The sequence below is a fragment of the Anarhichas minor genome, unplaced genomic scaffold (assembly GCF_050575085.1).
Source record: "Anarhichas minor isolate MPS153535 unplaced genomic scaffold, ASM5057508v1 ptg000004l, whole genome shotgun sequence".
In the NCBI taxonomy this organism is placed as follows: domain Eukaryota; kingdom Metazoa; phylum Chordata; class Actinopteri; order Perciformes; family Anarhichadidae; genus Anarhichas; species Anarhichas minor.
This window is the reverse complement of record NW_027466450.1, coordinates 2818737-2844333: the sequence shown is the minus strand read 5'-3', so window position 1 is coordinate 2844333 and position 25597 is coordinate 2818737. Positions and strand designations below refer to the sequence as shown.

Genomic DNA, 25597 nt, shown 5'->3' with positions numbered 1-25597 from the left:
TCAGAAACTCATTCTGCTGGAGGACTGAGAAAGCATGAAGATGGTGGACGGCTCCACAGTAAGGCACGGGCGAGAGGACTGCAGTTACCCCCCCGAAAGAGCGAGTGAGTGCAGAGTCACAGGAGCAGTGTGTGTGTGTGTGTGGGGGGGGGGGGGGAGGGGACAAGAGAGGAGAGGGTAATGAAGGGGGAGAAAAAATAAAGGAAGAAAAGAGGATATGGTGAATGAAAGGAAAAGGGAGGATGGTGCGGGTGATGGTGGTCCATCAGATTGCAGTGAGAAGGGAGAAAAGAGAAGAAAGAGCACAGCAGGGAGAAATCTGTCAGACCTTTCATTCATTTTGCCATTCACGGTGAAGCTTGTTTCACGGGAAGGTGAGGCTAAGCCACAGGGAACAAAAAGTCATTCTAAATCACACTGTTGCTCAAAGCTATTAGGGATTCTAATGGCGTTCCTGGAGGATTAATTGAGTGGAATAGATTTGCAGCTTACTCATGTGGTTTCTTACAGTCAAAACATTAAGTATCAGCTAGCATAGGAGTGGATTCTACTTACTATATCAGACCATTTCAGTTTATGAACTGAAATGATCTGATAAAAAGGCAGAATTAAAAGAAATGGGAAAGCATTAATTGGTTAATGATTTTAGCAAAGCAGAATTCTTTACAGGAAAACACACACCTAACCTGGGGACAAGAGAATTTAAAGCTTGGTGCCGAGATCGTACCTGTGCACGTTCGGTGGCTGTGGGACACATGGCCCTGCAGAGGACCTTCTTGATGACATCTGGCAGCAAGCTGACCGTTACCAGCAGGATGATGCTGAGCCAGGCCGGACCGCTGGACAACATCTGCATGAACACGTAGTACATCCTCTGGTAGTTCAGGAAGGGCCTACGCAGCAACGGGAAAGACAGAAAAGGGTTTCACAAATCTCCGAAGCTACATAAAAAGTTGCACTTGCTAGAAAAAAAAACACATTTTACCAAATGATGCCTCCCCAGAGAAGAGAGAAAATAACGTAGAAAAGTAGTGACCCCCAGATGACAAAGTGATTGATCCAGGTCCAGTGGTGTGTGTCCAAGGCAAGCTGAAACAAACAGAATGCACACGTAAAAACACTCAGCCTGTCAATGAAGTCAATGACTTTGCCTTTAGGATTTACTGCTGTGCAAACTGAGCGGCCAGTGTGTAGTCGATCATTTGCGTAACATGCTAGTTAACGTGTGCGGCGCGAGCTCGTCCACGCATACGATGGGGCACACATGCAACGGTAATGAACTCATTTAAACGGAGGGATTATGCGATGCAATAACATCGGGGTGTCTCTTTTCTTCCCCGCTTCACTTCTGAAGACATGTGCTCACACACCTTGAGCGTAACGGTGAAGACCAGCACAGTAAAAACGAGAGTCCCGAAGGTCCAGTTCCCAAACATCTGCGAGGGAAGGAGGGGAAGAAGAGGGTTAGCGGCCACATCAATCACACACCCCTATCGCCCAGCATCCATGGATTGGAGGACATCCTGTGGTTTCAGGTGATCCGTTTAAATAGGTACTTAGCTTTGGAGCCAATAAACTGAGAATATTTTCCTTTCCCTTCCCTCTTTGCACCCAAATCTTTCTACCTGCTGACATCATAGAAACGGTTTAAGCAGACATCAGGAGTGATAGATGGAATGAGAGTTGAGAGGGAGGTAATGAAAGAGGGAGGGGCGTGGAGGGAAATCAAGACGAAGAAAGCCGGGAATTTATGTAATAACCACAGCTGGTTGTTGGTACCAGGGCACCTTCCTTGCAAGAGTGCCTCCTTCCATTAATTATTTTCTTTATGGATGCAATAAACAGCAGGAATTTGTCACCCGTACACAAAGGGTACAGGATGAAAGCAGACCAGCCAACCCCTGGATGCTGGAGCAGTGACATTAAAAACTACCCAATCCCAAGAACTGCTACCACAAATACATTAGACGTACGAATACACACAGATGCACAAACACGTTAAACAGAACAACAAACAGATGTTAGATTTTAATCTATAGTGCATACTAGCATTACTTTATTTACCAGCACAACGAAACACAAGGATAATGTGGGGGAGCATCTAAGGTTTCTACTATGTCAGTGGAGTTGTTAAGATCAGGTACTGTGTAGGATTCAGGGCTTTACAGAGATTAGAGGAATAATGGAGCACTGGAAAACTACACATTCAAATGAAAGGGCATGGAGGATGAAGTGAGGAGGGATGAAACTGGATGAAACGGTCAAACTGAAAGCTTAAACGGTACGACAGGAACTAAAAAAGCGTAAAAGACAGAGAGAGCTGACAGGGAGGGAGATAGGCTTACCATCTGTGTGTTGGTGGTCATAAGCTGAGGAAGAAGAAGAAGAAACAGAAGAGGAAGTGGAAGAGGAGCAAAATAAAGAGAAAGGAAGCAGAGAGAAGGAGGGGGGAGAAAAGAGAAAGGAATCAGGACAAAGGGAAAAATGAATTTCAGGATGTTTCAACTTAAAAAAACAGGACCAAAGGCAATTGAAAACAGTTGACATGATACAAATTAACAATACAGAGAAAGATGCTACTGCGTTGTCGATATGAATGGAGATCCGATGCTGCTGACCTATCGGGGGGCCTGGGACAGAAACCTTACTGTTACAGACCCACAATAACAAAAACATGACCGCAAAGTCATCCTGTAACACTTAACTCCTCTTTCATGAGAATCCAATGAAGATGGATGAGTGTTCCTAAAGGGAGCACTAACTTTGTGTCCATTATTCCCTTTTAATTTCCCTAAAGGACACCTCGAAACTGATCTATTTCCACTCGTTTCACAAAAATGACAGATCCCACTGCCTCTGTTGACATAGGCTCACCTGGCCATTGCTGGTGAAGGTGGTGTTGTCAAACAGGAAGTAGGCACCAAAGAAGAAGATAACAGCGTCAAACACACCCAGGCACGTCCAATACATGAAGACGGGCCAGCGGAGGAGGGAGTTCTTCGCTATGTCCCTAAGAAAGACGCAGACAAAAGAAACAGCTGAGTAAAAGAAACAGAGATTGTATCATGAAAGTTTTTTCATCAGAACTGCGCTGACTTGTACAAGGAGGGGTCCCTCTTGAGCCTGTCAATGGTGACGTGCTGCTCAACCAGGCTGTAGAGGAGGATGGGGAGTGAGGTGAAGCTGATGTTGTACAACGTCAAATAGGCGGTGTCGTACAGAGGCTGCAGAGGGACAAAGACAATACAGACGACATTTGTTGTTTTTGGCCACTTGTCGGCAGCAGAACAAGCTGAATATATTGACAAATTCAAGTTTTTTTTAAGTTGTTATAATGAACATGTTGCACATAATTGTTAGACTGGAGCCCTAACAGTATGATGAACTTACCTGCTGGGAGAAACCACAGAAGAACTGGTACAGGAACTGAGGGAAGATGAAGCATACATTCTGGAGAGGTTTAAGAGGAGAAAAAAAAAACACATAGAGAGAGTGATCAGCTTGTGACGAGTACACGGGAAAAGATTTGAAGAATCTAAAAATGCCACCATCTACACATTTCTGTTTACGCAGAGATTGTTTGCTATAAGCTCACTGAGTGGGCCGCAAAGAGCTGGCCTGCCAAAAGAAGAAAAAAATGAATCAGTTGGCAGGGCGCTGCTTGCTGCGGAAGCCGCCCACACTGATCATCGGAGCCATGAATCCAGGAGAGAATGTTTCACCAGGGATTCATGAATCCGGTAATCTGTCAGAGTAGCTGCAAAATCGGGTTCTTTTTAACTCAAGTGTTTCACTGGGAATTACCATAAAGTGATTAGAGCGCGTGAGCCAGTGGAGCGCACAAGGCATTCGTCTCGTACCTTGTAAAAGAAGTACTGAACAAGTTCAGCAATACGGATGTAATAGTAGTGGCCATGAACGAGCAGCATCTTCTTCAGGTGTTTGAACTTCGGGATGGCATAGTCGCTGTTCCTTGCCGCCTGTCGGCCCTCTTTACCCATGATGCCTTCAGGAGAAAAAGGAGATGGGTTACATGAAATCTGATTAGGAATATAAGCCATGGGTGTAACACATGAAGGTGGTTTCCTAAATATGGAGACTAGAGCCCAACTAATATACTATTATATAGGTGAGCCAAAACTGGCTTTTCACAAATATATTGTGTGATTGTATGTGTTGGCAGATAGTGAAATAGAAACCAAGTGCATGCATGTTTTATTAAATGAATTTGTAGGTATATGTGGCCATTTTTAAATGTATTAAATATATTATTTATTTATGTCGTTACCAATTATAATTATTTATTTAATAATGTATTCAAGTAAGGATTTCTGTTGAAAGAATTTGATAATAAAAGTTAACTGTCAAATGTTAAACGTCGTGTCTCTGTACATATCTGACAAGGATTCCTGCCAAAAATGTTTGTTTACATTATGTGTGTGTGTGTGTGTGTGTGTGTGTGTGTGTGTGTGTGTGTGTGTGTGTGTGTGACCCATACATCTTCATCAAATTTGTTTTACTTAAAAAATAAAAGAATCAATATCCGGAGGCTTTACAAATCAACCTGGCCTCTATTAGAAGCAGCATCTTTCATTTATCAACGGACACTTATTACGGTGTAGAAATATACTCACCAATGCCCACATGTGCTTCCAGGATCATGCTGACATCGTTGGCCCCATCGCCGATGGCGAGGGTTATGGGGTGCTCCTTGGAGGCTTTAATTAGCTTCACAATCTGCAGAAACAAAAGCCCGACGTCAGTCACTACCACTGTTTGTCACTGAGGAACGGGCCCGGACTATATCTGTAAAGTGAAGCGCAGCTCTCTCACCTGTGCTTTCTGCAGTGGAGCCATCCGACAGCAGAGCACAGCGCTACAGTTGCGACAGATCTCTAAAAAGATCTCTCTGTAGTTGCCGGAACCGGCCACCTCCTGTTTGGGCTTTAGCACTGCAGACAGAGTGGCCCCGTCGATGATCAGACCAAAGTCGAGGCAGTCTACTGACAACCTGGATCAAAATATCACAGACCGATCAACAGGAAAGCTTCGATTATAGCCAATTGTAGATCAGTCTGTAGTCTTGATATTCTACTTCTTTGAGCTTGTGTTGAATGGAAATATTATTTATGATTATGTGATGCAGGGATCATGCAAAATGTTGTATATACACCGTCAAGCTGCAACTATAAGTCAAATAATCAACTACTCGATGGTCATTTTCAAAATGTGATGGTTCCAGATGTGATAATTTGCAGCTCGTTCTTGTTTTACATTTTAGTAAATTCACCTTGGACTCCAAACTTGCGATCACTACCGTATTTTCCGCACTATAAGGCGCACTTAAAAGCCTTTAATTTTCTCAAAAAACGACAGTGCGCCTTGTAATCCGGAGCGCCTTATATATGGATCAATTGGTTAATTGGTTGATCCATACTGGTTGTACACGGCGCTCTGTCAAAATGTTTCAGTACGACTGGTAAACTACAAAGCCGCACCGCGGTAAACACCGGTACTGTGCTTACTCCTAGTCCAACACCACTTGTATGTATAAAGACCCCAAAATGGCACCTTTCAAGAGACACGCTTACGACGCTATTCTATTCTATGCGCCTTATAATCCGGTGCGCCCTATATATAAAAACAGTTCTAAAATAGGCCATTCATTGAAGGTGCGCCTTATAATCCGGTGCGCTTTATAATGCGGAAAATACGGTATTTACTAAACCAAACGACTGATGGAGAAAACAATCAGCACTGCAGATATACACATGAATGATGTCATACCCAGAAATCGAGCGTTGTCTGAGAACAGTCCGGTTTAGTTCGAACAGAACATCGTGCAGATTCTGCTCCTCTGTGCGTTTCTTGGTCAGCTCGAGGATCTGGGTGCTGCGGCGGAACAGCTTGCTGGCGTAGCAGGTAGCCGCCGCCGTCTCCATCTTGTCCCCCGTCAGGACCCAAACTTTCATCCCAGCCTTGTGCAGTGACTCAATGGTGTCCGCAGCTTTCTCCTGGAGCCTGCGCATCAATAAGTCGATCAGGGTCTCAGCCTCCGGTGGGGGTAGGTTAAAGCATCCATCAAAACTTCAATCAATCAACTACCAGCTGGTGATAACTTATCAATGCGTGACCAATCCTGTCCCTGCCCTTCACCAGTTTATCTACAAGGCAGTCAAACTGTCAGGCAGCTGATTGATCAGTTGGGGAAAACTATACTGGGGTCTACCTTGTAAGAGCTTAAACGCATCTTGTATTCCAACAGAGCAGAAAATAAAAAGGAAACAAAAGGCACAGCAGCAACCTATCAGAACTCGGACTTAATCTTTTTTTTACCCTCATGAGTCATTACTATACTTTGAAGACGGCTTCATGACTCATTAATCTTCCCCTTTGTCCCCCCGCTGCTGCGCTGTTTTTAAATCTTTCTCTCTCTCTCTCTCTCTCTCTCTCTCTCTCTCTCTCCATGGCGACCAACCTGTCCTCCACTGCCGTCGCTCCCAAAAGCACAAAGTCCCTCTCAATGATGTCATAGGCCTGCGCCAGCCTCTGCTCCCTGTCCTGCAGGGCCAGCTTGGCTTCCTTCAGGTGATGACACGCCTCCTGGTATTCGGACTCTGACAGCTTTCGATAAGCGACGCAGAGAGTCCGCAGCCCCTCCTGCATTACAGTGAAGAAGAGAGGGATGGATGGCCTTCATATATGGATTTATCAACTTTAACTGTTCAAATATATCTATCCCAAAACTGGCCTGACACAATGCACCAAAACTGTACACTTACAACAGCATTCTGTTCCACCCGGGCTTTCACCTGGTCCACCTTCCCAGACACGACACGAGGAAAGATGGATGAGTCCGCCCCCTTGCAAAACAGCAGGCATTCTCCTGAGATGCCACAAAAGCACACACAAAAAAGACCTTTCAAACAAACTGAAAGAGGAGTCTGGTGTCCGACCATGGACTTATAAACTGCATGAAGATAGCATTGAGTACATCTTACCTGCGCTTGACTTGACTATGACGCTCATTCGCCTCCTGACGGAGTCAAAGTTCAGCACGTGGAGCAGCTCAAATCTGAAGGAGAGACAGACTTTCAATGAAGGGGTTTCTTTTTCTTAACTCTGCAACTGAATTAAAATGAGTCCACTCAGCTCTCACTGGACATTGTCTTTTTTTTTTTTACAAGTGTAAAATGATTTGAAAAAGAAGGTAATATCAAAGACTCAAAAGCAAAAGAGCTATTCCAGGGTTTGATCGGACTTTCCAAGGGTGGCTGTTTGGTAAATAGTGACTTCAACAGACACCTTCATGATTCATCTGCAGTACAACAACGTTTGATGTTTTATACATTGTTTTTGTGTAATCTTATACTATAATGTCAAAAGTAGGTCACTTACTTTGTCACTCCTGCAGTATCAACACATCCACTTCTAATGTAATGCCCCTCCTTCTCTGTTTCTAATTCTGAGCACTGTAGATGATCTTTGAACTTTTTTAAATGCAAACTGGAATTCAAATAAAGTGAAACTGAAAATATCGGTCTGAGGTTTGAGAATTAAGTGCACCTTAGGGTAGTCTGGTAGTTTGTGTAAAAGGCCAAAATATTCCCAACAAATGTTGAAAACAGCAAGTGTGAGAGTAGAACCCTTTGCCTTTCCATTCCCTGCAAAGTCTTTACATCTGCTGGATGCACCCCCCCCCCCCTCTCTCTCCAGCTCCCCTGCTTCCTTAAAATAGCTCACTATTGACAGGCCACTGCAGAGAGTGAGGGGTGGCTACATGAGCACTCCCTACGGATCAAAACATTAGACGCTTTCCACAAAACCACTCTCTAATGGAATCTCGCTGCCTTTCATTCTTCCAGATCAGTTGGAGCATTTTGATCCGATTGAGCAGTTTCTAAAAACAACCCTCTTGTTTTTTTCCTCTCCGTTTAACATGTAACACAATCCGAGAGCCCTTTCTCTCCAGGTAGCTGATGTATGACCACAGCTCCATCAACTCAATTACTCCTACTTTATCTCCTGTGGTGAAACCACAACAGACCTCTAACTAACCAACCTTTCAATCTCGTCGTCTTTGTTGAGGATCTCCATGTAGTTGTCTTTCAGTCTCAGATAGGTGTAACCCAGCCTGGCAAAGAGACAGAGAGACAGAGACAAAGAGACAGAGACAGAGACAGAGAGATGATTCATGTAAGTCTGAGTATCAACACAAACTATGCAGCATTACTCACTTGTGCCACAAAGCAGTTCTGATGCATTTAGCGTAACCTGAGCACAGCTCACACATTCACTTACCACAGTTCAACACATCTGTGAAAGCCATATGCGAGAGAAACGTGTCTTACATGTGTCTAAGGCCACGTGCAGACCGGAAATAGCCCCGTGTTAAAAACAACGCAAGGGTCGGTGTCGGTGTGGGCACGTTGCTTCAGGTGAAATGCGATGCAGGAAGTCCAGTTACATACAGAAACCGTTATCGAGTCCTTTATTGTCAAGCGGTGGTGCGTTCTTGACTGGCTACATGTAAGTCATTCTGTCCTCAATCTGATGCTGTTTGTCTCCTTGTCACATTTTGCTAACGTGTGTGTTACACGTTAGAAAGTGATTTACAGCAAAGGATTACCAGCCAAATATCAAACACACTTCAAGTTTCATTTATCCTGGTCGGCTTATATTGGGGGACTATGAATATAAATAACTACAGTTCTCTTACACTGTTCATCTGGTGTGAATGTAAACACCCTCAAACTGAAGCTCAAAGTCTAAACTTTTCGGAGTTCACGTCAAATTTGCTAGAGTGCAGAGTGCAGGACACTGCCCTACTACTGAAGGACTGCAGATTCATTTTGCAAATGGCATGTTTAGTGTGTTTACCTTTTCATCCCCTCTACCAAAGCCACCTCATCCGGTGAGGAGGAGATGTAGAAGGAGGTGGGCTTGCCCTGGTGGATGCCCCTCTTGATGCCATCCACCGTCTCCTCCTCCTTCACCTGCACCGTGTGACACAGGCACAGCGCCCGGAAAAACAGATCCTCGTGTTCCTACAGACACAAACAAACATTCATTTTACAAATGCAACAGTTCAGTTCTTTTCAAAAGGTGCGGGACTTCTTCAGCAGCACACATTTGGTTTCCCATTTAGTATTAAAAACAGTAATACTGAACTACATTTCCCAGAATTACAAAGCAATAATGCAGCACATCCGTAAACTCTTTTTTTCTGCACTGAACGTTTTGGCAGAGAGTGCTCTTCTCTCTCTCTCTGGTCATCTGTGGTGACTTCGGCTGCTCATGCTGACTACACACATTTTTCTTCTATTACATCTAAACTAATTACTGTTGCCACAGCCAGAAAAGCGAGGCTCATCAGTTTTCTGTGTACCAGAGGACCTTTTTTTTTTCCCCATGTAAGACACAGCAAACACTTAGGGGTTACAAAGACAATGTCAAAGTTTTCATGAACTGAATACGCAGGCTGTATGCCTACTGTGTTGATCAGCAAAACAAACATTTGTTCTCCTGCCTGAAAACGTGACATGTTAGTTAATCCGCGAGCATGGCTCTCTTTCATTCTCAACTAAAATATGTTAAGAGTCGTCTTTATTCTCGTCTATATTCTACAGTAGAGTTACAATGAGTCGGTTCAGGCTGGATTTAGAAGCATGTGTACTTTGTGAAACACACTTACTCTCCTGTATCCTCCAGGCGAGGAGTCGATCATGTCTATACTGGAAGCAGCGCTGAGGATTTGGCCGTTGCAGATGGCGTGCGGGACGTAGACGTTCCCATCGACGCAGCATTCAATAAACTCCATGTTGTTCTCAGTGAGAGTGCCTGTCTTATCAGTAAACACGTACTCCACCTGGGAGGGAAGGAAGAGAAAGGGTAGGGTAAGAGCACGTCTGCAAATAGTTTAAATGCAGATACTGTATACAAATGTCGGAGTGTGTGTGTGTGTGTGTGTGTGCTTGTGTACCTGTCCCAGCTCTTCATTCAGGTCAGAGGTGTTGACCAGAGCTCCCTCCCCCAGCTCTTCGTCGAACATTTCTTCATCCCAGGTGATGAAATAAGAGCCGAGGAATTTCTGCATCTCCACCGTCACGTACATAGACACTGGGATGATGTAATTAAATAAGACCATGAAGGCCAGGAAGTCTGTGAATGCTCGGATCACCTGAAGGAGGGAGGAAGACAGACAACGGGCGTGAAGTTTTAGGGAGATGAGATTTTGGGACTGGGTGTCAACACCGTGTTTTTGAGTTCGAGGTTGGTGAACCGACCACGTGGCGCTGTCGCTCGTTCTCAGTCCTGTGGTTGTACCAGGGCTCGTCTCGGTCTGGAGACCACTGCCAAGCGTATTTCAGAACGGTGTTGATCACCGCTTTACTGATCAGGATGCACAGATACACGACCAGAAAGGCATTCATCGACCTGCAGAGAGGCGGAGTAAAGATCAGGAAGAGGAAACGGGAACCAATCATACTTTAAATCTAGATCACGCAGGTGAAGGAGTGGGGACGTTAATCGTACTTTTCTACAGCGGAGCGCTTCTGAGATTTAGACTGGTAATTAAGCGCCATCTTAGTCTCCATACCGGTGTAGATTGCAACAGCTGAGGGGAGAGAAAACACTGAGTCATCAAGCCAATAACCACACCAGCCTTTCCTTTGCTCAAACATTCAAGCGACATTGAACAGTGACTCTGCATATTACTACCATAAATACGTTGTGTGTTCTTCAGTGTGGCTCCTCTGAGGAGCAAATTCTCAGCCCCAAGTGGTCTGAAAGAATGAAACAGAAGCCTTGACTGTCTTTATTACAGAAAAAACATTAAAGACATTTGATTAATTGAGAAAAAGAGTTGGTCACGTTAATAAAAGCTATACCCAAGAACTATACCTGCCGACAATAAAATGACACTCACCTAGCCACAGGCTCTTCTTTGTCGCTGTAAATATTGATGCGTCCCACAAATCTGCAAAAAGTGTCACAGCAAAGTACAATCAACAGGGAGGATCTTCGTCAAAGAGGGTTGTGGATGATGTGTACAAAGATGCATCAGCGAGCGTGTGTCACACTCACTTGTAGAGGTCAGGCTGTGGTTGTTCACATTCAATAGTGGCATGTAGCGAATCCACCTCCTGCTCCGTTCTAAAGGCCATGGTATCTTGTACTGCATAATAGGTCTGAGATAGGGAGGTGGAGGAAGGGGGATGAAGAAGAAGACAACAACAGAGGAAAATGTCACCCGCAGCCACTAATGAGAGCCGGGTTCATTTGACTCCTCCGTCTGGCGTTCAGCTGATTTTCTAAATGACTGGGCGAGCCGGGGAGGTGTTACAGACCGCTCCACCGGGTCAGCAGAGGAGGACAGCATGCTGGGATGGTGAGCACATCAGGGGGTCGCCCCCGGGGGCATGTATGAGGAGAGTGGGTGGAGCACTCCACCATATGCTGTGTGTGAGCGTGGGTGTGTTTGACCCATCTTGTGAGGACATAAATCTAATTACACAGTCACATTGTAGGGACTCTCCTTGCTTTTGGGGACAAAATGCACATCCCCATAGTATAAATTGTTACATTTTAGGATGAAGACTTGGTTTAAGGGGAGGGTAAGGTTAGGGTTAGGTTTAGGTTGACGTTAAGCCACGGGTTAGGCTGGTAGTGGTTGTGGTTATGGTAAGTCTCCAGGAAATAAATGTGTGTTAATATAATTTCCCCAAAAGTGATGGAAACACAACTGTGTGTGTGTCTGTGTGCGTGTGCGTGTGTGCGCTCAGCCATGTGTTTGGTTGTGTGAGTGACATCAATGAACATCAATGAACAAGTGAAAATGGGAAATGCCGCGCTTACATCATAATGCATTTGTGCGTCTGTGCTCATGTGTTGATTGATAAGCATAGAGATGCAACTAACGGTTATTCTCAGCAGTGATTAATCTGCTGATTATTTTCTAGATTGATTGATGTCAGAAAAAACTGAAAAACGCATTGCAGTTTGTTAAGTGATTGTTTTGTTTGATTAATAATTTAATACCAAATATATTCAGTCTATTATCACAAACTGTATGACAAAGAAAAGCACAGATTTCTCACATTTGTGAAGCTGAAAGCTTTTGATGTCTTTGGAATTTTAAAGGCTTTTAAAATGTTTTTTTTTTTTTTAAATAATAAAGCTTCCCCGTTTTGGGATCAAAGATGGTTCTTTTAAAAGATAAATGAAATCATATCTAATCAAAATCCTGCACTAGTCCTGGCACCTTGTGACTGGACTCCCCGTCCAGGCTGGCAGTGGTGACGTAGCAGGTCCCGTCATGGCGGCTGGAGGAGAGCAGGATGAGATCACAGGGGAAAGTCTCATCCTCCCTCACCACGACGATGTCCCCCACCTACGCAATAATAAATGAGAGCTTCACGTAAACACGGATTGTAAAAGACAAACACACAGACCCGCGGTGCATCATCTGCTCATCCTTTACCATTCCTTTTTTTTTTTTTTTTTCAAAGGATTGAGAAATTGCATAACGGATTATGCTTGCGGAGCAGCTTAAGCTCTGATAAATCCTATCTCCACGGTGACCATACACATGACACACGCTCTCTGATTTTGCATGATTAATATATTCATCATTATTCCTGCTCCCAATTCACACGCTAATCCTCCCTGTTTGATCTGTGGTGGTGAGAAACCTTGGAACAGAAAACGCTGGAAGACAAGACAAAGGGAGACAGAACAAGACAGCGCGAGAGACTTTCTGTTTTCTGATGTAGAATGTCTTTCTGGACCAGTGACATCCAGCGGAAACTACTGCTGTGGAGACGCAAACTATAAGACTCTGTAACCTTTAAGGCCGTATTGAACCCTCAACAGTCTCTGCATGCTCGACAAGAGCAGCAGACGCAGCAGAAATGAGATGTACCTAAATTATACCCTCCGACACAATGGTGAAACAAGACTGAGATATGTCGTATCTACACATCAGCTGAGCTACAAAAATCACGTTACGTAGTCTGACACCTCCGTTTTCATTTACGCTGGGATGATGCGAGACAGATATCTGCGGAGTAATATGCCGGCTCGGTGAAACTGGTTCATGTCTTTCTAAAGAAATCTTCACCTCTACATCTGCTACCAGGAACGGGACCACTGAATAAAACAAAACAATATTAACGGACCTGGTATTGGCTCTACTCTATCGCCCCCCCCTGCCATTCTTGCTGCTGTATTGTGCCGAGCACTCTGCAATCTGTCCCGAAAAAAGTAACACCGTTGGACTTATTCATCTCCATTGTGGAATCAGGGTTCCAAATGTAAGACTTGTAAAGACACTTTTCCCACCACATAGAATGCAATTTAAGATATTTTTAAAACTCATACCCGTCAAAGAGTCACAGAAAACTGGTAGTGTACCCACAACTACAAAACAAGATATCACTAATGAAATGAAACCTACAGCTAATGTTACCGTCTATAACAAGTAAGACAAAATATTTGAGAACGTTGTAAATTGAATTGAATACTTGCAGATACCCTGACAATGATTTATATAATAGTGACCTCAAACTATTTCTAACTTCTGGTTGGTTAATATTTGGAGTACTGTAAGTGAACTCTTGTGAGTTTTAGATGAAGCTATAGAGGCTTGAGTGTACACTAGCTTTTGATTGTTTGCCCTGCTAGCATGCGTCGTTTTGCGCTATAAAATCTTTACATGACGTTTTAGAAGACGGCAACACATTGTCAACAAAACCCATAAAAGGACCGAAACCAATGATGAGCTGACCGTACTAACAAGAATAGTCTGTGAAGCTAAAGCCTGCACAGGGTGGCATGTTTCCTCAGTACAATGAACACAGGCACTATAGTTTGTTGTGAGTCATCCTCACATACACTGCTCTGCTGCCGTAAACGCACAAAAATAGTCCCCAGCAAGATGCTATTTACTGCTGTTTGAGTAAAAGCTGCAGTTGTTTTAGGAGAAAATGTGTTTGTTTCTTTAAAAAACAAATTTTTAAAGATGTATGTCTTCAGACGGGATAATTATGCTTGGGACCGAACACAGACAGGGTATAAAGTATTGAGAAGCGCACTAATGCATTGTTGCTTTTCATGGGCTTTGTTGACAATAACGAGAATAATTAATAACTTTTGTCCTAGTTGACTTGGCAACACCTGTGTTTACAGGCGGTAACTGCTCGTGCATATTAATAATTCAGTTCCCAGATTGCGAAAAACAGTATGTTTAGGTCCTTCGTCAAAAATAAAACAGAAGAAGAGCAACTCGTGCACTGGTTTACAGACAAAACGTGGTTGCACTGAAGTCATGATCAAATGTCTGCGTTAAATGAAATCCATTGAGCGTGGGTGCTCAATTTGAATTCAACATGGGACAGGCAGTCACCATCAGTAACAATAGAAACTACTTTATATAAAAAGGCGATAACGTTGCAAACAACATTGAACCAAAAAAAAAATGACCGGCCATAAATAGCAAGACATTTTCGAGAATGAGACTAAAGCGCAATACCAAAGAGTGTTCTGCTGTTGCATCAGAATGACATAAGAGAAGATCACCGGATGATGACAGAAATATCCTAACTCGTGAAATACATCAGTCCTGTTCACTTGTCAAGGGACTCTTGCTTGGTGCACCGGGGGACACTAGATCTGTCCTTCTACTTCAGTTTCAGGGCAATTAATTGGTGGGAAAGAAAAGAGAGAGACTGAGAGAGAAAGCGAACAAAGTTCGAGAGGAAGAGAAGCGGGGAGGGTGAGAGACAGTCATAGAAAAAGAGAGCTATGCAGCAGTGTACTGTAGTGTTGCTTTGTGGCCTCAGGTGCTACGCTGCTCTAATGAGGCCATTCTTACCCGTAGCTTGTGACTCTGTGTTCTCACCACCTTCCCCTGCTGCACCACGTCCACCGGACACTCGTTTATAGAGCAGTCAGCCTTGTGTCTGAGCCAGTCCTCATAGCCCTGAGAGAGCAAGAGGGAAGCAGCGAGAGAGAGAGAGAGAGAGAGGGATAGAGAACAAGATCGTAAGGGGGAAAGGAAGAGAAAGCCAATGTGTTTGTTGGGGGGGGGGGGGGTATAGATTATTGTGCAGAAAGAATCGGGGCCAGAGCATAGTATGAGATGGCGGGGGAGAGGTGAAAGTCATACACTGTAATTAATTAGCATTGTGCTCCCTGAGCTTAGTGACCTGTTTCCTGGATCGCTAGCCAAAACTTCATGTTTTAGATTTATGGCCCGGCAAAGCTCAGGCTTCCTAAGGCAGAACGGCTCTATCTATCACTGATAGTACCCCCATCCCTCAGCACCGGGACGCGGTAGAGAGGATGCAACTCCCAGGGGCATGGGATCTTCAGTTAGAGTGATTAACAGAGAAGACCATTCATTATCATATTTCTCACATCACCAGACATATTCAATGGCATGTCCTTTCGCTGGGAGAGGAATGTGTATATTCAGATAATAGAGCAGCCGATTGGTAGAGAGAGAGAGTGTGTGTGTGTCTGTGTGTGTGCGAGTGTGTATTTGAGGCCGGGGGTTGGTGTGTGTGTGAGCGGGGATCGTTGCTGACACTATTTCCCTGGAAATGCGTGCATGTTTGTGTGTGTCCTACCTGTTTTATTGCGGTGACAGTGATAACGAAGAAGAGGGGCAGGCCGCTGGTGACTGGGCTCGTGGGGGTGTCGATGATAAGCTGCAAGAGAGAGGAAGAGAGGAGGAGTTTGAAGGGGGGACAACAGAAAGGAGAAGGGAGAGGATGCTGAGTAAGGAAGTGCAGCAGGGAAACGCTTCTGTAATAAGGAATCAAGCACCAATCTGGCACCTTTAAAGTATCCAAGTCATCAAATCATGTTTGATTTCCTCCATCTGCACTCCATTCTAGGATAGTTCACTTGTGTTTCCTTTCCTATTTTTTAGAGACAGTACCTATGCATATGACCCAGAGGAGTACAAACATTGCCATGCCCCGTTTGTCCCATTAAGAGGGTGCAGTATTTCACATGCTACTGATGGAACACACAGCACGCTAAGACCTCAGCTGAGGCGGTGCTGGTAAAGAAGTAGCTGTATCCTCCTCCATGATGAATTTGTCCTTGGATGTTTATTCAACATTTGCTGCAGTTTAGTAGCTCAAGGAAATCAGGGAACAATGAGAGCAGGGTCTGAACTGCTATTAGCACTCATTTGATCAGCCAGTGCAAACGATGGCTTTAAGAACCAGCACCTTTTACCAACCTGAGTTAGTTTAAGCCTATGAGGACCTGAAAATGTAACCTACAAGATCACAATTAAGACTTTAAGGTTTACGCATTTTAATTCAGAAACGATAAGAAAAGTTAGCAAAGTAAACTTACTGACGTTTGAAACGTGGCAACAACCGTTGGATGAACTGCCATGAATTTCGGTAGAGACATCGACGTTCCAAGTAAAGTCAAGCAAACTTTGCCAAATTATCTGCGGTGTTGAAATGTTTTCACACACTTTTCTGGTTCCACAGATCTAATAACAAGCAGGACACTCTGCACCAGCTAACTCTGAATCACCCTCATGTTTGCAGATTTGCACCACATACATTACAAATCTTCTTCAAAATACTGAAGAAGAAGAATTAAGATGTTCTTGGAAAATGAGAAGCAATAATCTACATTATTTAGTTTTATATGATGTGAAGCCAATTAGGCAGGTAATCATTTTTAGAAAACGCTAGTTTTAACAAATGACAAATAGAGAGTTGGCAGAGTATTTCCTTGGAGCTTCACTGTTGTGTTTTCAGATTATAAAAATGGCCGCTGCTTATGGTTTTCATGAAAATCTCACCTGGACCAGAAATATGACCAAGAAGTAGAAGTTAGCGATTCTTCTGAACTGCTCAAACAAATTCTTGGGAATGAAGTTCCAGGAGGTATACTGTGGGACAAAGCGACAGCAGAATTACTATCACGCACATTACAATAACAGAAAGGGAAAACACATTATCGTCCGCTCCCTCCGGCGAGAGAAGTGGTGACGCACGGTTTGACGAATACACGCAAAGTGAAATGTGTCATCCTTAAAAAAGAAACATGGCCACAAAAGAGATTACATGGTTGTCTAAAGACGAAAACAAAAGCAGGGGAGGATGATGAACGGTGTCATGGCTCTGACTCAGGGGCTGCGGCTCGCTCACCTTGGATGAGACGATGCGGTTGTCGGGGTAACGCTGAGGGATGTAGGGCTCAGCACACGGAGGAGGTTCTTTATGACCGATGTACACCGTCCGACTGTCCACCCAGATCTCCTCCCCCACACACTGATGCAGAGAGAGAGAGAGAGAGAGAGAGAGAGAGAGAGAGAGAGAGAGAGATATGTAGAGTTATAAATAGCAAAACAGGAGGAGAGAGAAAAACAGGGTTAAATCACACTGTTCAGCATCGGTAATGTGTTCACTTACAACACATTTACTATTTACTATCATTATGGAATATTACACTTATAACACTTTGTCAGCCGCCCTCGCAAACACCTGACAATCAAATCTCTTTACAAACATGCTTTCACTAAATGCACAGTGCAAGACAAATGTGTACATCTATAGCAAAGAATTCAATTCTTTACATAATGATGCTTCTTTTAAGCAACAAATGCCAATTTTTACTGAATATATAATTTTGTCTTTTGTTTCAGCACTAACTAATGATGAAATAATTAGACTCAATTGATTAGAAAATGAATCATCAAGTAGTTTGACAAGTATCATGATCATGTATCAGGCAAAACTGCTTAAGATTCACTCGTTTAAGCTTCTGAAATAAAAATGATTTGCTGCTTTTCTTTATTTTATTTCATTGTAAAATGGGTTTTGGACTATTGGTCGAACAAAACAAGCACTTTGACGAAGTCACAAGGGGAAACAGATGGATATGGGTCATTATTGTTGTGGCGATAAACAGATTAAATGCAAAAACATCATTCACATAAAGATCAAATGAATTATAGCTGAATTATGAAGGAGTCTGCCTAACTGTCCTGGATTAAACCGTCAAGAAACAGAACGTTACACAAGACTCACAGGCCAGACTGAAGGATGAGTGTATGTTCGTTGATGTGTGTCCGTGGTATCGGCTCTGAGTCACACACAAGTGTGGTTTTATCATTTATCTTTCCACTTCTTCCTGCAGCACCTCTCTGCAGTCTGCTCCATGCTTCCATTACTCGTCTACACAGAACAGTACTGTTGGCTTCACTCTGAGAGACTGACGCTGCGATACGAAATAATGACAGCACATTGGGTCGTGCGTACGCACACCTCCAACTCAGTTCATCTCTCACTTATGTTCCGATCTAAGTAGCTCCCAGGGGGCTAACGCAGTGCATTCTGGGAGTTTAGCTCAGCACACATTTTTTTTGCCAAGGTGTCCTTCGTCACAACACTATTGTAGAAAGAAAAAAAGAAACAAAAAAACTAAAGTCGAGGGACCTCGGCATTCAGCTGTTTGTTTCCATCTGGCTTCCTACACGCTCCTGGTGCGCTGGCCCGAGCAGGCGGTGTGAGCGTAGCCTTTGGACAGCAGCCTGCCTGACACAGCTCAAAGCAGAAGTGTTGACCATTAGTGAAAGGTTCTGGAACAAGCACTTCAGTGGAAGCAGCGCTTCACTGCTTAAAATGTCCTCAACATTTTGGCAGAGATGTAGCTCATCACTGCCAGTGACAAAATCTTTTATTGTTTAGAGTCCACGTGTCTCCTCCGCAACCTTGTAGGTTCAAATCCATAACTTTAAAAAAAAAAAAAAGTACTGCTATAAACTTACATCATTTAGTCTGGACACAAAATCACATGAGGGATAATTTCCCTTTTCCTGGTGAAATCTGCAATTAACGAATCTGCGTCACAACAGCCGAAAAAACTCACAGAGTCACGGATCTAAACTCATCCACAGTGATCAACAGGTGCTTGGCAGTGGGATAAAAATAGACACGGAGCCAACAGCGTCAGCCGACTTGAGGCCCCTCCAAAACATTAGGGGAGAGGGAGGAGGGGGGGGGCACCGTGACCCAGAGAGACACAGTGAGATGAAAAGTGAGGTGGAAAAAAAGAGTTGCAAATTGAAGTGGAGCTATAGCAGCAGGAGCAGGAGGGCCGAGGAGGACAAAAGAATGAACTGACGACAGTCACAGCGAGAAAGGCAACAAGGACGGGAGGAAAAGACTGAGGAACAGGTTGAGAGGTTGGAGGCTGACGAGGAAAAAGAAACATAGAAGCTGTAATTGCTGAGCTGTTGACCAGATGACGTAGCACTGGTCATTTTGGTAGATTGGTAACTAACCAAACCAAAAATACCATTTTTTTTTAATTGCTTTTGCGTGATGTTTTGTATTTTGTGTATATAATTTGGGTTTTTGTGTGCAGAGTTTCAATAAAGAAGGCCCATCCATCAATCCATCCATCCGTATAACCCCTTATCATTTGGGATGGAGCCGATCCCAGCTGACATTGGGCGAAAAATAAAGAAGGCCCTGGTGTCCACGGTGAAAAGTCTTTCATCTAACCAGCAGTCCCAAACCAAAGCCATGCAATTCAAAATGACAAAACAGAACCAAGCAGCAAATCCTGACATATGAGAAGCTGAAGCAGATATTTTATGAAGACAAGATAAAACTGTACTCATCCCGAGGGAAGTTGTTGTACGCAAAAGTTGGAAAGTGTGCAAATAAACATAATGTAAACAATAATGGGGCAGTGATGATGCTTATTAAAATCATGATTATGATACAGCACATCCACTATGTCCCACTTCTACTCCTGTCATAACATTTTCCTCCTAAATCCGCTGACTCCTGCCATCATATTTCTATCCGCACCCTTTTTGTTCCCTCCATCTCTTGGCAGCGCGTGTCACAGTGTGACGGTGGACGGAGAAAGACACAGAGAGATTGCATTGTGGTTTGTAGTTATCCGATCATTAATCCTCGCTGATCCGTGTCAACCTCCAGTCCACTGTTCCCTCTTCACTCTGCTGCTCCATCACACAAAGTGGCCGGCTGGTTGGATGTGGGACATGGAGGCTTTGTCTTTATTAACCACATAAAACCGCGTCCAAGCAGAGACGCCGGTCTTACATCACCATCAATCACCAGCGATGACGAGATGGATTTGAACTCCCACCACTGCATCTTCTCCTTTTATGTTTCTAAGTGGTGCGCCATCTTGGGCGGGTATAGTTTTGAACTGTTTAAACTCTGGATTCAACATTAAGAGAACAGAAGCGTGTCTGCCAAGGTGTGAAATAAACGCTGCTTTAAAAAGCCCAGGAAGCCTCTCTAGTTCTGCCTTTTAACACCGGCTTATAGCACTTTACAGGACTATTGATGTGCAAAACCCTGACCCTGGCGGTGCCATGATCCATCCCCATGATGTAGCTTCTTTCTACGGCAGAGGTGTAATAAAAGGTATACACCATTAACTGGCCTGATTAAATGGTCGGGTATCATCCCTCCTCCACCATCTGGCCGCAGAGGCACACGGCCTGTTGAGCCGGTATCGCTCATTATTAACTCATGGATCAAGTTTTTCTGATTGAGCTCTTCCATAATGAACTGCTCATGCTCACTGGACGGAGGATGTAGAAACATACAAACCATGAGGACACAACACACAAGAAGGACGTGGTACAATTTTAGCCCACAGATTGTCAATTCAACAGTCAATGTTATGGGAAAATAATTAAAAAAATATTTTTTCCTTGAGGGCATTGAAAAAATGTGAAGGCATAAAAATAACATCACTAAATTGAAATGGGTTACAGCACACAAACTAGTTCCTAAAGTTAGTCAGTAATAAATATTTAAACTTACTAACTCCCAATTGTAACTTGAATGCAGCTAACTGGGCAAGCTCATGTTAGCTCACTGATGTATAACCCGTTTAGATTAGAAAGTAAAATATATATTATAGTTGAAATATCTGACCTGAGACTTAATACACTGCTGTTTGATAATGTCATAAACTGAAAAGATTTTAAATAATATGTTAGAAAAATAATGCAAATGTGCTTTAAACAGCAAAACATTATGCTAATAACGTCAGGCTAAATGACTAGCTCAACAGCATTGGTTAGTTTAGCATAATCGTTTCTTCCCCACTAACTCTAAACAGCCATGAATACTACCAACTCTGAAACATATTTAAACTGAACGTTTATCATTTACACATTCCTAAAGTCTTTACTAGCTGACACACTTCTTAAGTTTCATTGGTGCAATTCAATTTAATAAATCACTAGTATAAATCACTAGCGTTAGCTTAACTACGGTGTTACCAATAGCTGGTGCAGCTGGAGAAATCAAAGTTTTTTAGCATTTATTTTACACCAACGCTACATTCAAATGTTAGAAAGTAGCACAGCTGCCCAGAACACATTTCCTGGGTAAATTTCGGGTATACGAATATCTAATGATTTCAATATTCTCATTAATAGAAGCCGTAGCTTTGTGCAAAGATAAAAGGAGCCGTGAGACCTTGATCAGCTGAAGAGGAAAGAGGTTACCATTAATCACCATAGCAACACAGTATGCAGCAACAGACAGCACGCTACGTCTGCAAAGGACCGCACGTTAAGTACAGACTGGAGATCAAATGTGTGGCATTTTCTCATGTACTACAGCTGTGGAATTGGATTTGACCACAAATGTGAAGTATTATTGTTCCAGACAATATACTCAAGATCTTTTCTGTGCTTTTATTTGGTTTAATTAGGACTTCTCTTTGTGTGTGTTTTCTCTGTGGACAACCTTTTTATGGAACAAAACCGGATGAAAGAGGAAACATCAAAAGCAGCAGTGAGGACAGAACTAATGAAGGAAGTAGAGGGGACGTAGCTATCAGGGAAAGGAAGCGCCATTAGCCTTTATAATTATTTATTGCTACACAGGTGCAGACAGAAAACACACATGTCCCAGTATTTTGGTTGGAAAATACGATAAAAAAAAATAGTGACCTTCTGCCTGCATAGACTGTCAATGATGACGCAAATAACTACATACCAGCAACAACATCAAAGGATAAATATGAGAAGATTACTATAAAATGACAACATTTGTATTCTGTTGTTGCCCCCGCTCTCCCACTTGACTTGCTGTGATCCAACTGTTACATAAGTCTTTAATCCAGCTGTGCTACTCCCCCCCCCCCCCCCCTCTCTTCTCTCCTTTTCTCCCGCCGCTGTAATCTGAATTCTAAAAAAAGAAAACCTTTTTTTTGAAACTGCGTCTGATGATGAAAACCTCTGTGTCCAGGGCACGCTGCAGGACACAAAATGACTCTTATGAGCCGGCACGCCGACGCACGGCTGTTTTCTCTGATATACACACGGGCCAGCAGGCACAGCTTTGCTCAAACACAAATCCTGTGTGTTTTTTTTCACCTACAGCCTCTGTCTCTCCGCCAGGGCCCCATCTCTGAGGGGGGGGGGGGGGGGCAGCCAGGAATAGACTGCCCCTTAACCGTTTGTAGCAGCTAATGTGGCAAACGGTAATCTAGCAGCTTGTGTTCTGCCTTTCTCCGCCGGGCCAGGGGACTCAAAGAGCTGTAAAGTTGCTAGAAACCCTTCTAAAGCCCTTCAGCACTCCGGGACTCTGCTGCCACACATCTGATCAGAGGGAGACATGGCTGGCCTTTCTCTTCTTATCTGCCGAGGTCGTGAGAGGTCTCCGCAAGAATAACAGTCACGTGTTCATAGATAAGATGTAAAGGAGGGTGAGGACAGAGGGGGGGGGGGGGGGGGGGGGGACAGGAGAAAGCAGCGGCAGATACAAATCTATATGTCGTTATCACAAGAGGCTGTTTTGTGAAAGGGAAAAAAGGTAAACATTAAAGAGAAAAAGAAGAGAAGCTATTTAATCCCCTATAAGGTGTCGTGTATCTTTAGTACGACCACCGGCATCCTTCTTATCCAGATCATGACCTCATGCAGTTCTCACTCTCCACGCCACTCTGAGGCATCACGCCATCGCTATTATTATTATTACCAGACGACAAAGAGGCACCAAAGAGAAGGGAGTGGAGACAGTGGACAAGTATTACACATGCACTGACCCACTAACACACACACACACACACACACACACACACACACTCACACTCCTTTTATACTGTATATCTTACTGCACGTAGGCTTAGCCGTTCTTTTATGCCAACAGTGTGAAAAAAATTTAACAGATTTAGGTTATTACGCAACAATATTTCCCATTTAAACTCCACGCACTGCAAAACACCATGACACTATATTTTTCTTCACAAAAACTATTTACTGAACTATACAGTCTCAATTCACCGGCTATTTTCCTTGAGCCAGAAAAGCAGGCTGATGAGCAGGACAGAATGCCTTCAGAATATTACATTTCCTCCTCGTTATAAAGTGTGCTGGACAGATCTCAATGATTGCAGATACTAATAAAGGTTTACACTCTCCTCACAGTGACGGCTTATGCACGAACCGTCAAGATGAAGATTTAGGAACCAGACAAATCATGGAATTATCCCCAAATAATGAACAAAATTCTTGAACAGAGGGCCGCGCAAAGCATCCTGAACTATGAACAACCATTTCTACAGTACTTTTTAACTTGTCTGCTTCCTTCCTAATGTATTGCTTGTTCATATGAATCAATGTCAAACATGGAATGCCCGTCTCCATCCTCACAATGGCCCGCTGGACTGTGTAAACACCACAGACAACAAAAGGAAACAAGTCCAGGACTTTATCATTCTGTCCCCAACAAAGTCTAATATGTTGTGCTTTAAAAATGCATGTTGTCAATAAAGCAGACCAAAGACAAGCAAAGCAGAGTTGGACGGTGCGACACAACTGAAAAATACTAATTTCCCAAAAACACATGAAGGACAGGTCACAAGTCAATAACAGGGAGACGATACGGGATATGATGTTGAAAGGACATTCCCAGTGGAGTAAGGTGGACATAATCAAAGTACTTCCTTTCATAGCTGAAGCTTTAGTAATTCAACTCCTTTTTTTTTTTTTTTTTTGACAATCTCACAATTGTGAAAGTACGAGAGAGGCTGACCGTATTTGGCCGGTAACCTTGATGTGCGTTTACTCCTCTCTCTGTCCAGAGAAAAGGCTTGGCCGCCTTGCTTATCACATGTTAATCACCTTGCATGATGTAATGTTTGTTCTTCTGTGTCGCCTCATTAAGGGAGCAGCTGCTCAGAATATGGCAGGGTTAATAGAGGGTGAGACACAAGTAATAGGAGGACCAGATATATACGTCAACCGGCCCTCCAGTTCTGAATCAATAGCTGGATGAGTGAATTAGTGATTAATCCCGTGTCTACTTCATAACGCTGCAGAGTGGGGACGCAGAAGGAACAGGGTGGGAGATGAGGGGCGTGTTCATTGACCCCCCTCCCCCATCCCTCCCACCTCACCTCGCCTCACCCTTGGATCTGATTTCCCCTGATGGCCCTGCTGGAGCATCTGTCAGGCACCCTACACACACACTCACTCACTGGTACAAGCCTGAAGAAAATAACATAAATAGGCACACAAAAGCACCTGCGCACGCACACACACACACACACACGCACGCACACACACACACTCACACTCACACTCACACTGATAGTTATCTTCACCACACCTGAGCCAGTTTTAAGGTCAGGTGAAAGGGTCGCAGACTGTACAGAGCAGATGTGACGATACTCCAGAGGTGCCCCGGTCTGATCACCAGACCTGTCAGAGTTGGTTCCAAATAGACATTTTATTCTCTAAATAAGCCGCCAACCAACCAGCTGCATCCATGCCCTGGCTGATAAACCCGGTCTGCTGTGCTGATGGCACCGGCCTGTTCAGACCAGACCCCGGCCCAGTGATGTGGTCACAGCAGCTCACCATCATTTACTTTGCTGTTGAACACCGATTACAAATAACGACTCGGCCTTAAAGGACTCTTTCTTAAAGTGTTTTCTACTGAGAGTGTTAACTTTAAAGCCTTAATATGTTCAACTCATCACTCCACCAGGCTGGAGGTGAGTAAAATTCAGTACTGCAGAGTCCCCAGCGAGGCCTCTCAGGTCTGCGAGTCCTGATTGGGATTTATTTCCTCTGCAGACCAGGGCAACTGGAAGCAGTGAGACAGTTGACAGTGCAGCATGCATATAGTGTACGCTCACTAAAGCAATTTAACTGGGCCAGCCAGGTTCATTTCTATTCTGCACATTCACCAGCCATCACTGCATCTGCAGTTACTGGCACATTCCCATTCAGCTCCACAAAAAAAACACACACACACACACACATATTGTAAAGCCCACAGTCAATGGCCTGCCAAAAGCAGCCAGAGTGAAATGTTGATCACTGGAGATGAGCGAAGTGTTCATCATCCTGCGGGTCCACGCTCAGTGCACTGCTGGGTGTGCAAGTTCATTTCCACACACGCACTGTAGCTACGGGTAGATGTAACATGCATTGTAAAAATCGATGCACTTTGCAGACACAAGAGCTACAGTTGTGACAGTATAGTGACTAGACGTGGGCCCTTACGAATCTGCTGATGATGTTCCGGAGCAGGGTGAAATCCAT

General features: G+C 43.8%; 1 protein-coding gene across 1 annotated transcript; it reads right to left on the bottom strand.

The window, feature by feature from the left end:
• LOC142962455 (phospholipid-transporting ATPase IH-like) lies at positions 1-25597 on the bottom strand. Its single transcript, XM_076102961.1, has 29 exons — positions 25559-25597; positions 17187-17309; positions 16838-16927; positions 15633-15713; positions 14876-14983; positions 12266-12394; positions 11089-11192; positions 10931-10981; positions 10723-10787; positions 10537-10618; positions 10287-10437; positions 9983-10180; positions 9695-9868; positions 8881-9047; positions 8063-8134; positions 7002-7075; positions 6783-6886; positions 6479-6660; positions 5788-6021; positions 4834-5011; positions 4635-4737; positions 3861-4006; positions 3391-3450; positions 3097-3224; positions 2875-3010; positions 1371-1436; positions 986-1089; positions 728-893; positions 1-78 (listed from the first exon to the last, which is right to left on the bottom strand). The coding sequence occupies exons 1-29, from the start codon at positions 25595-25597 to the stop codon at positions 1-3; spliced, it is 3393 nt and encodes a 1130-aa protein (XP_075959076.1).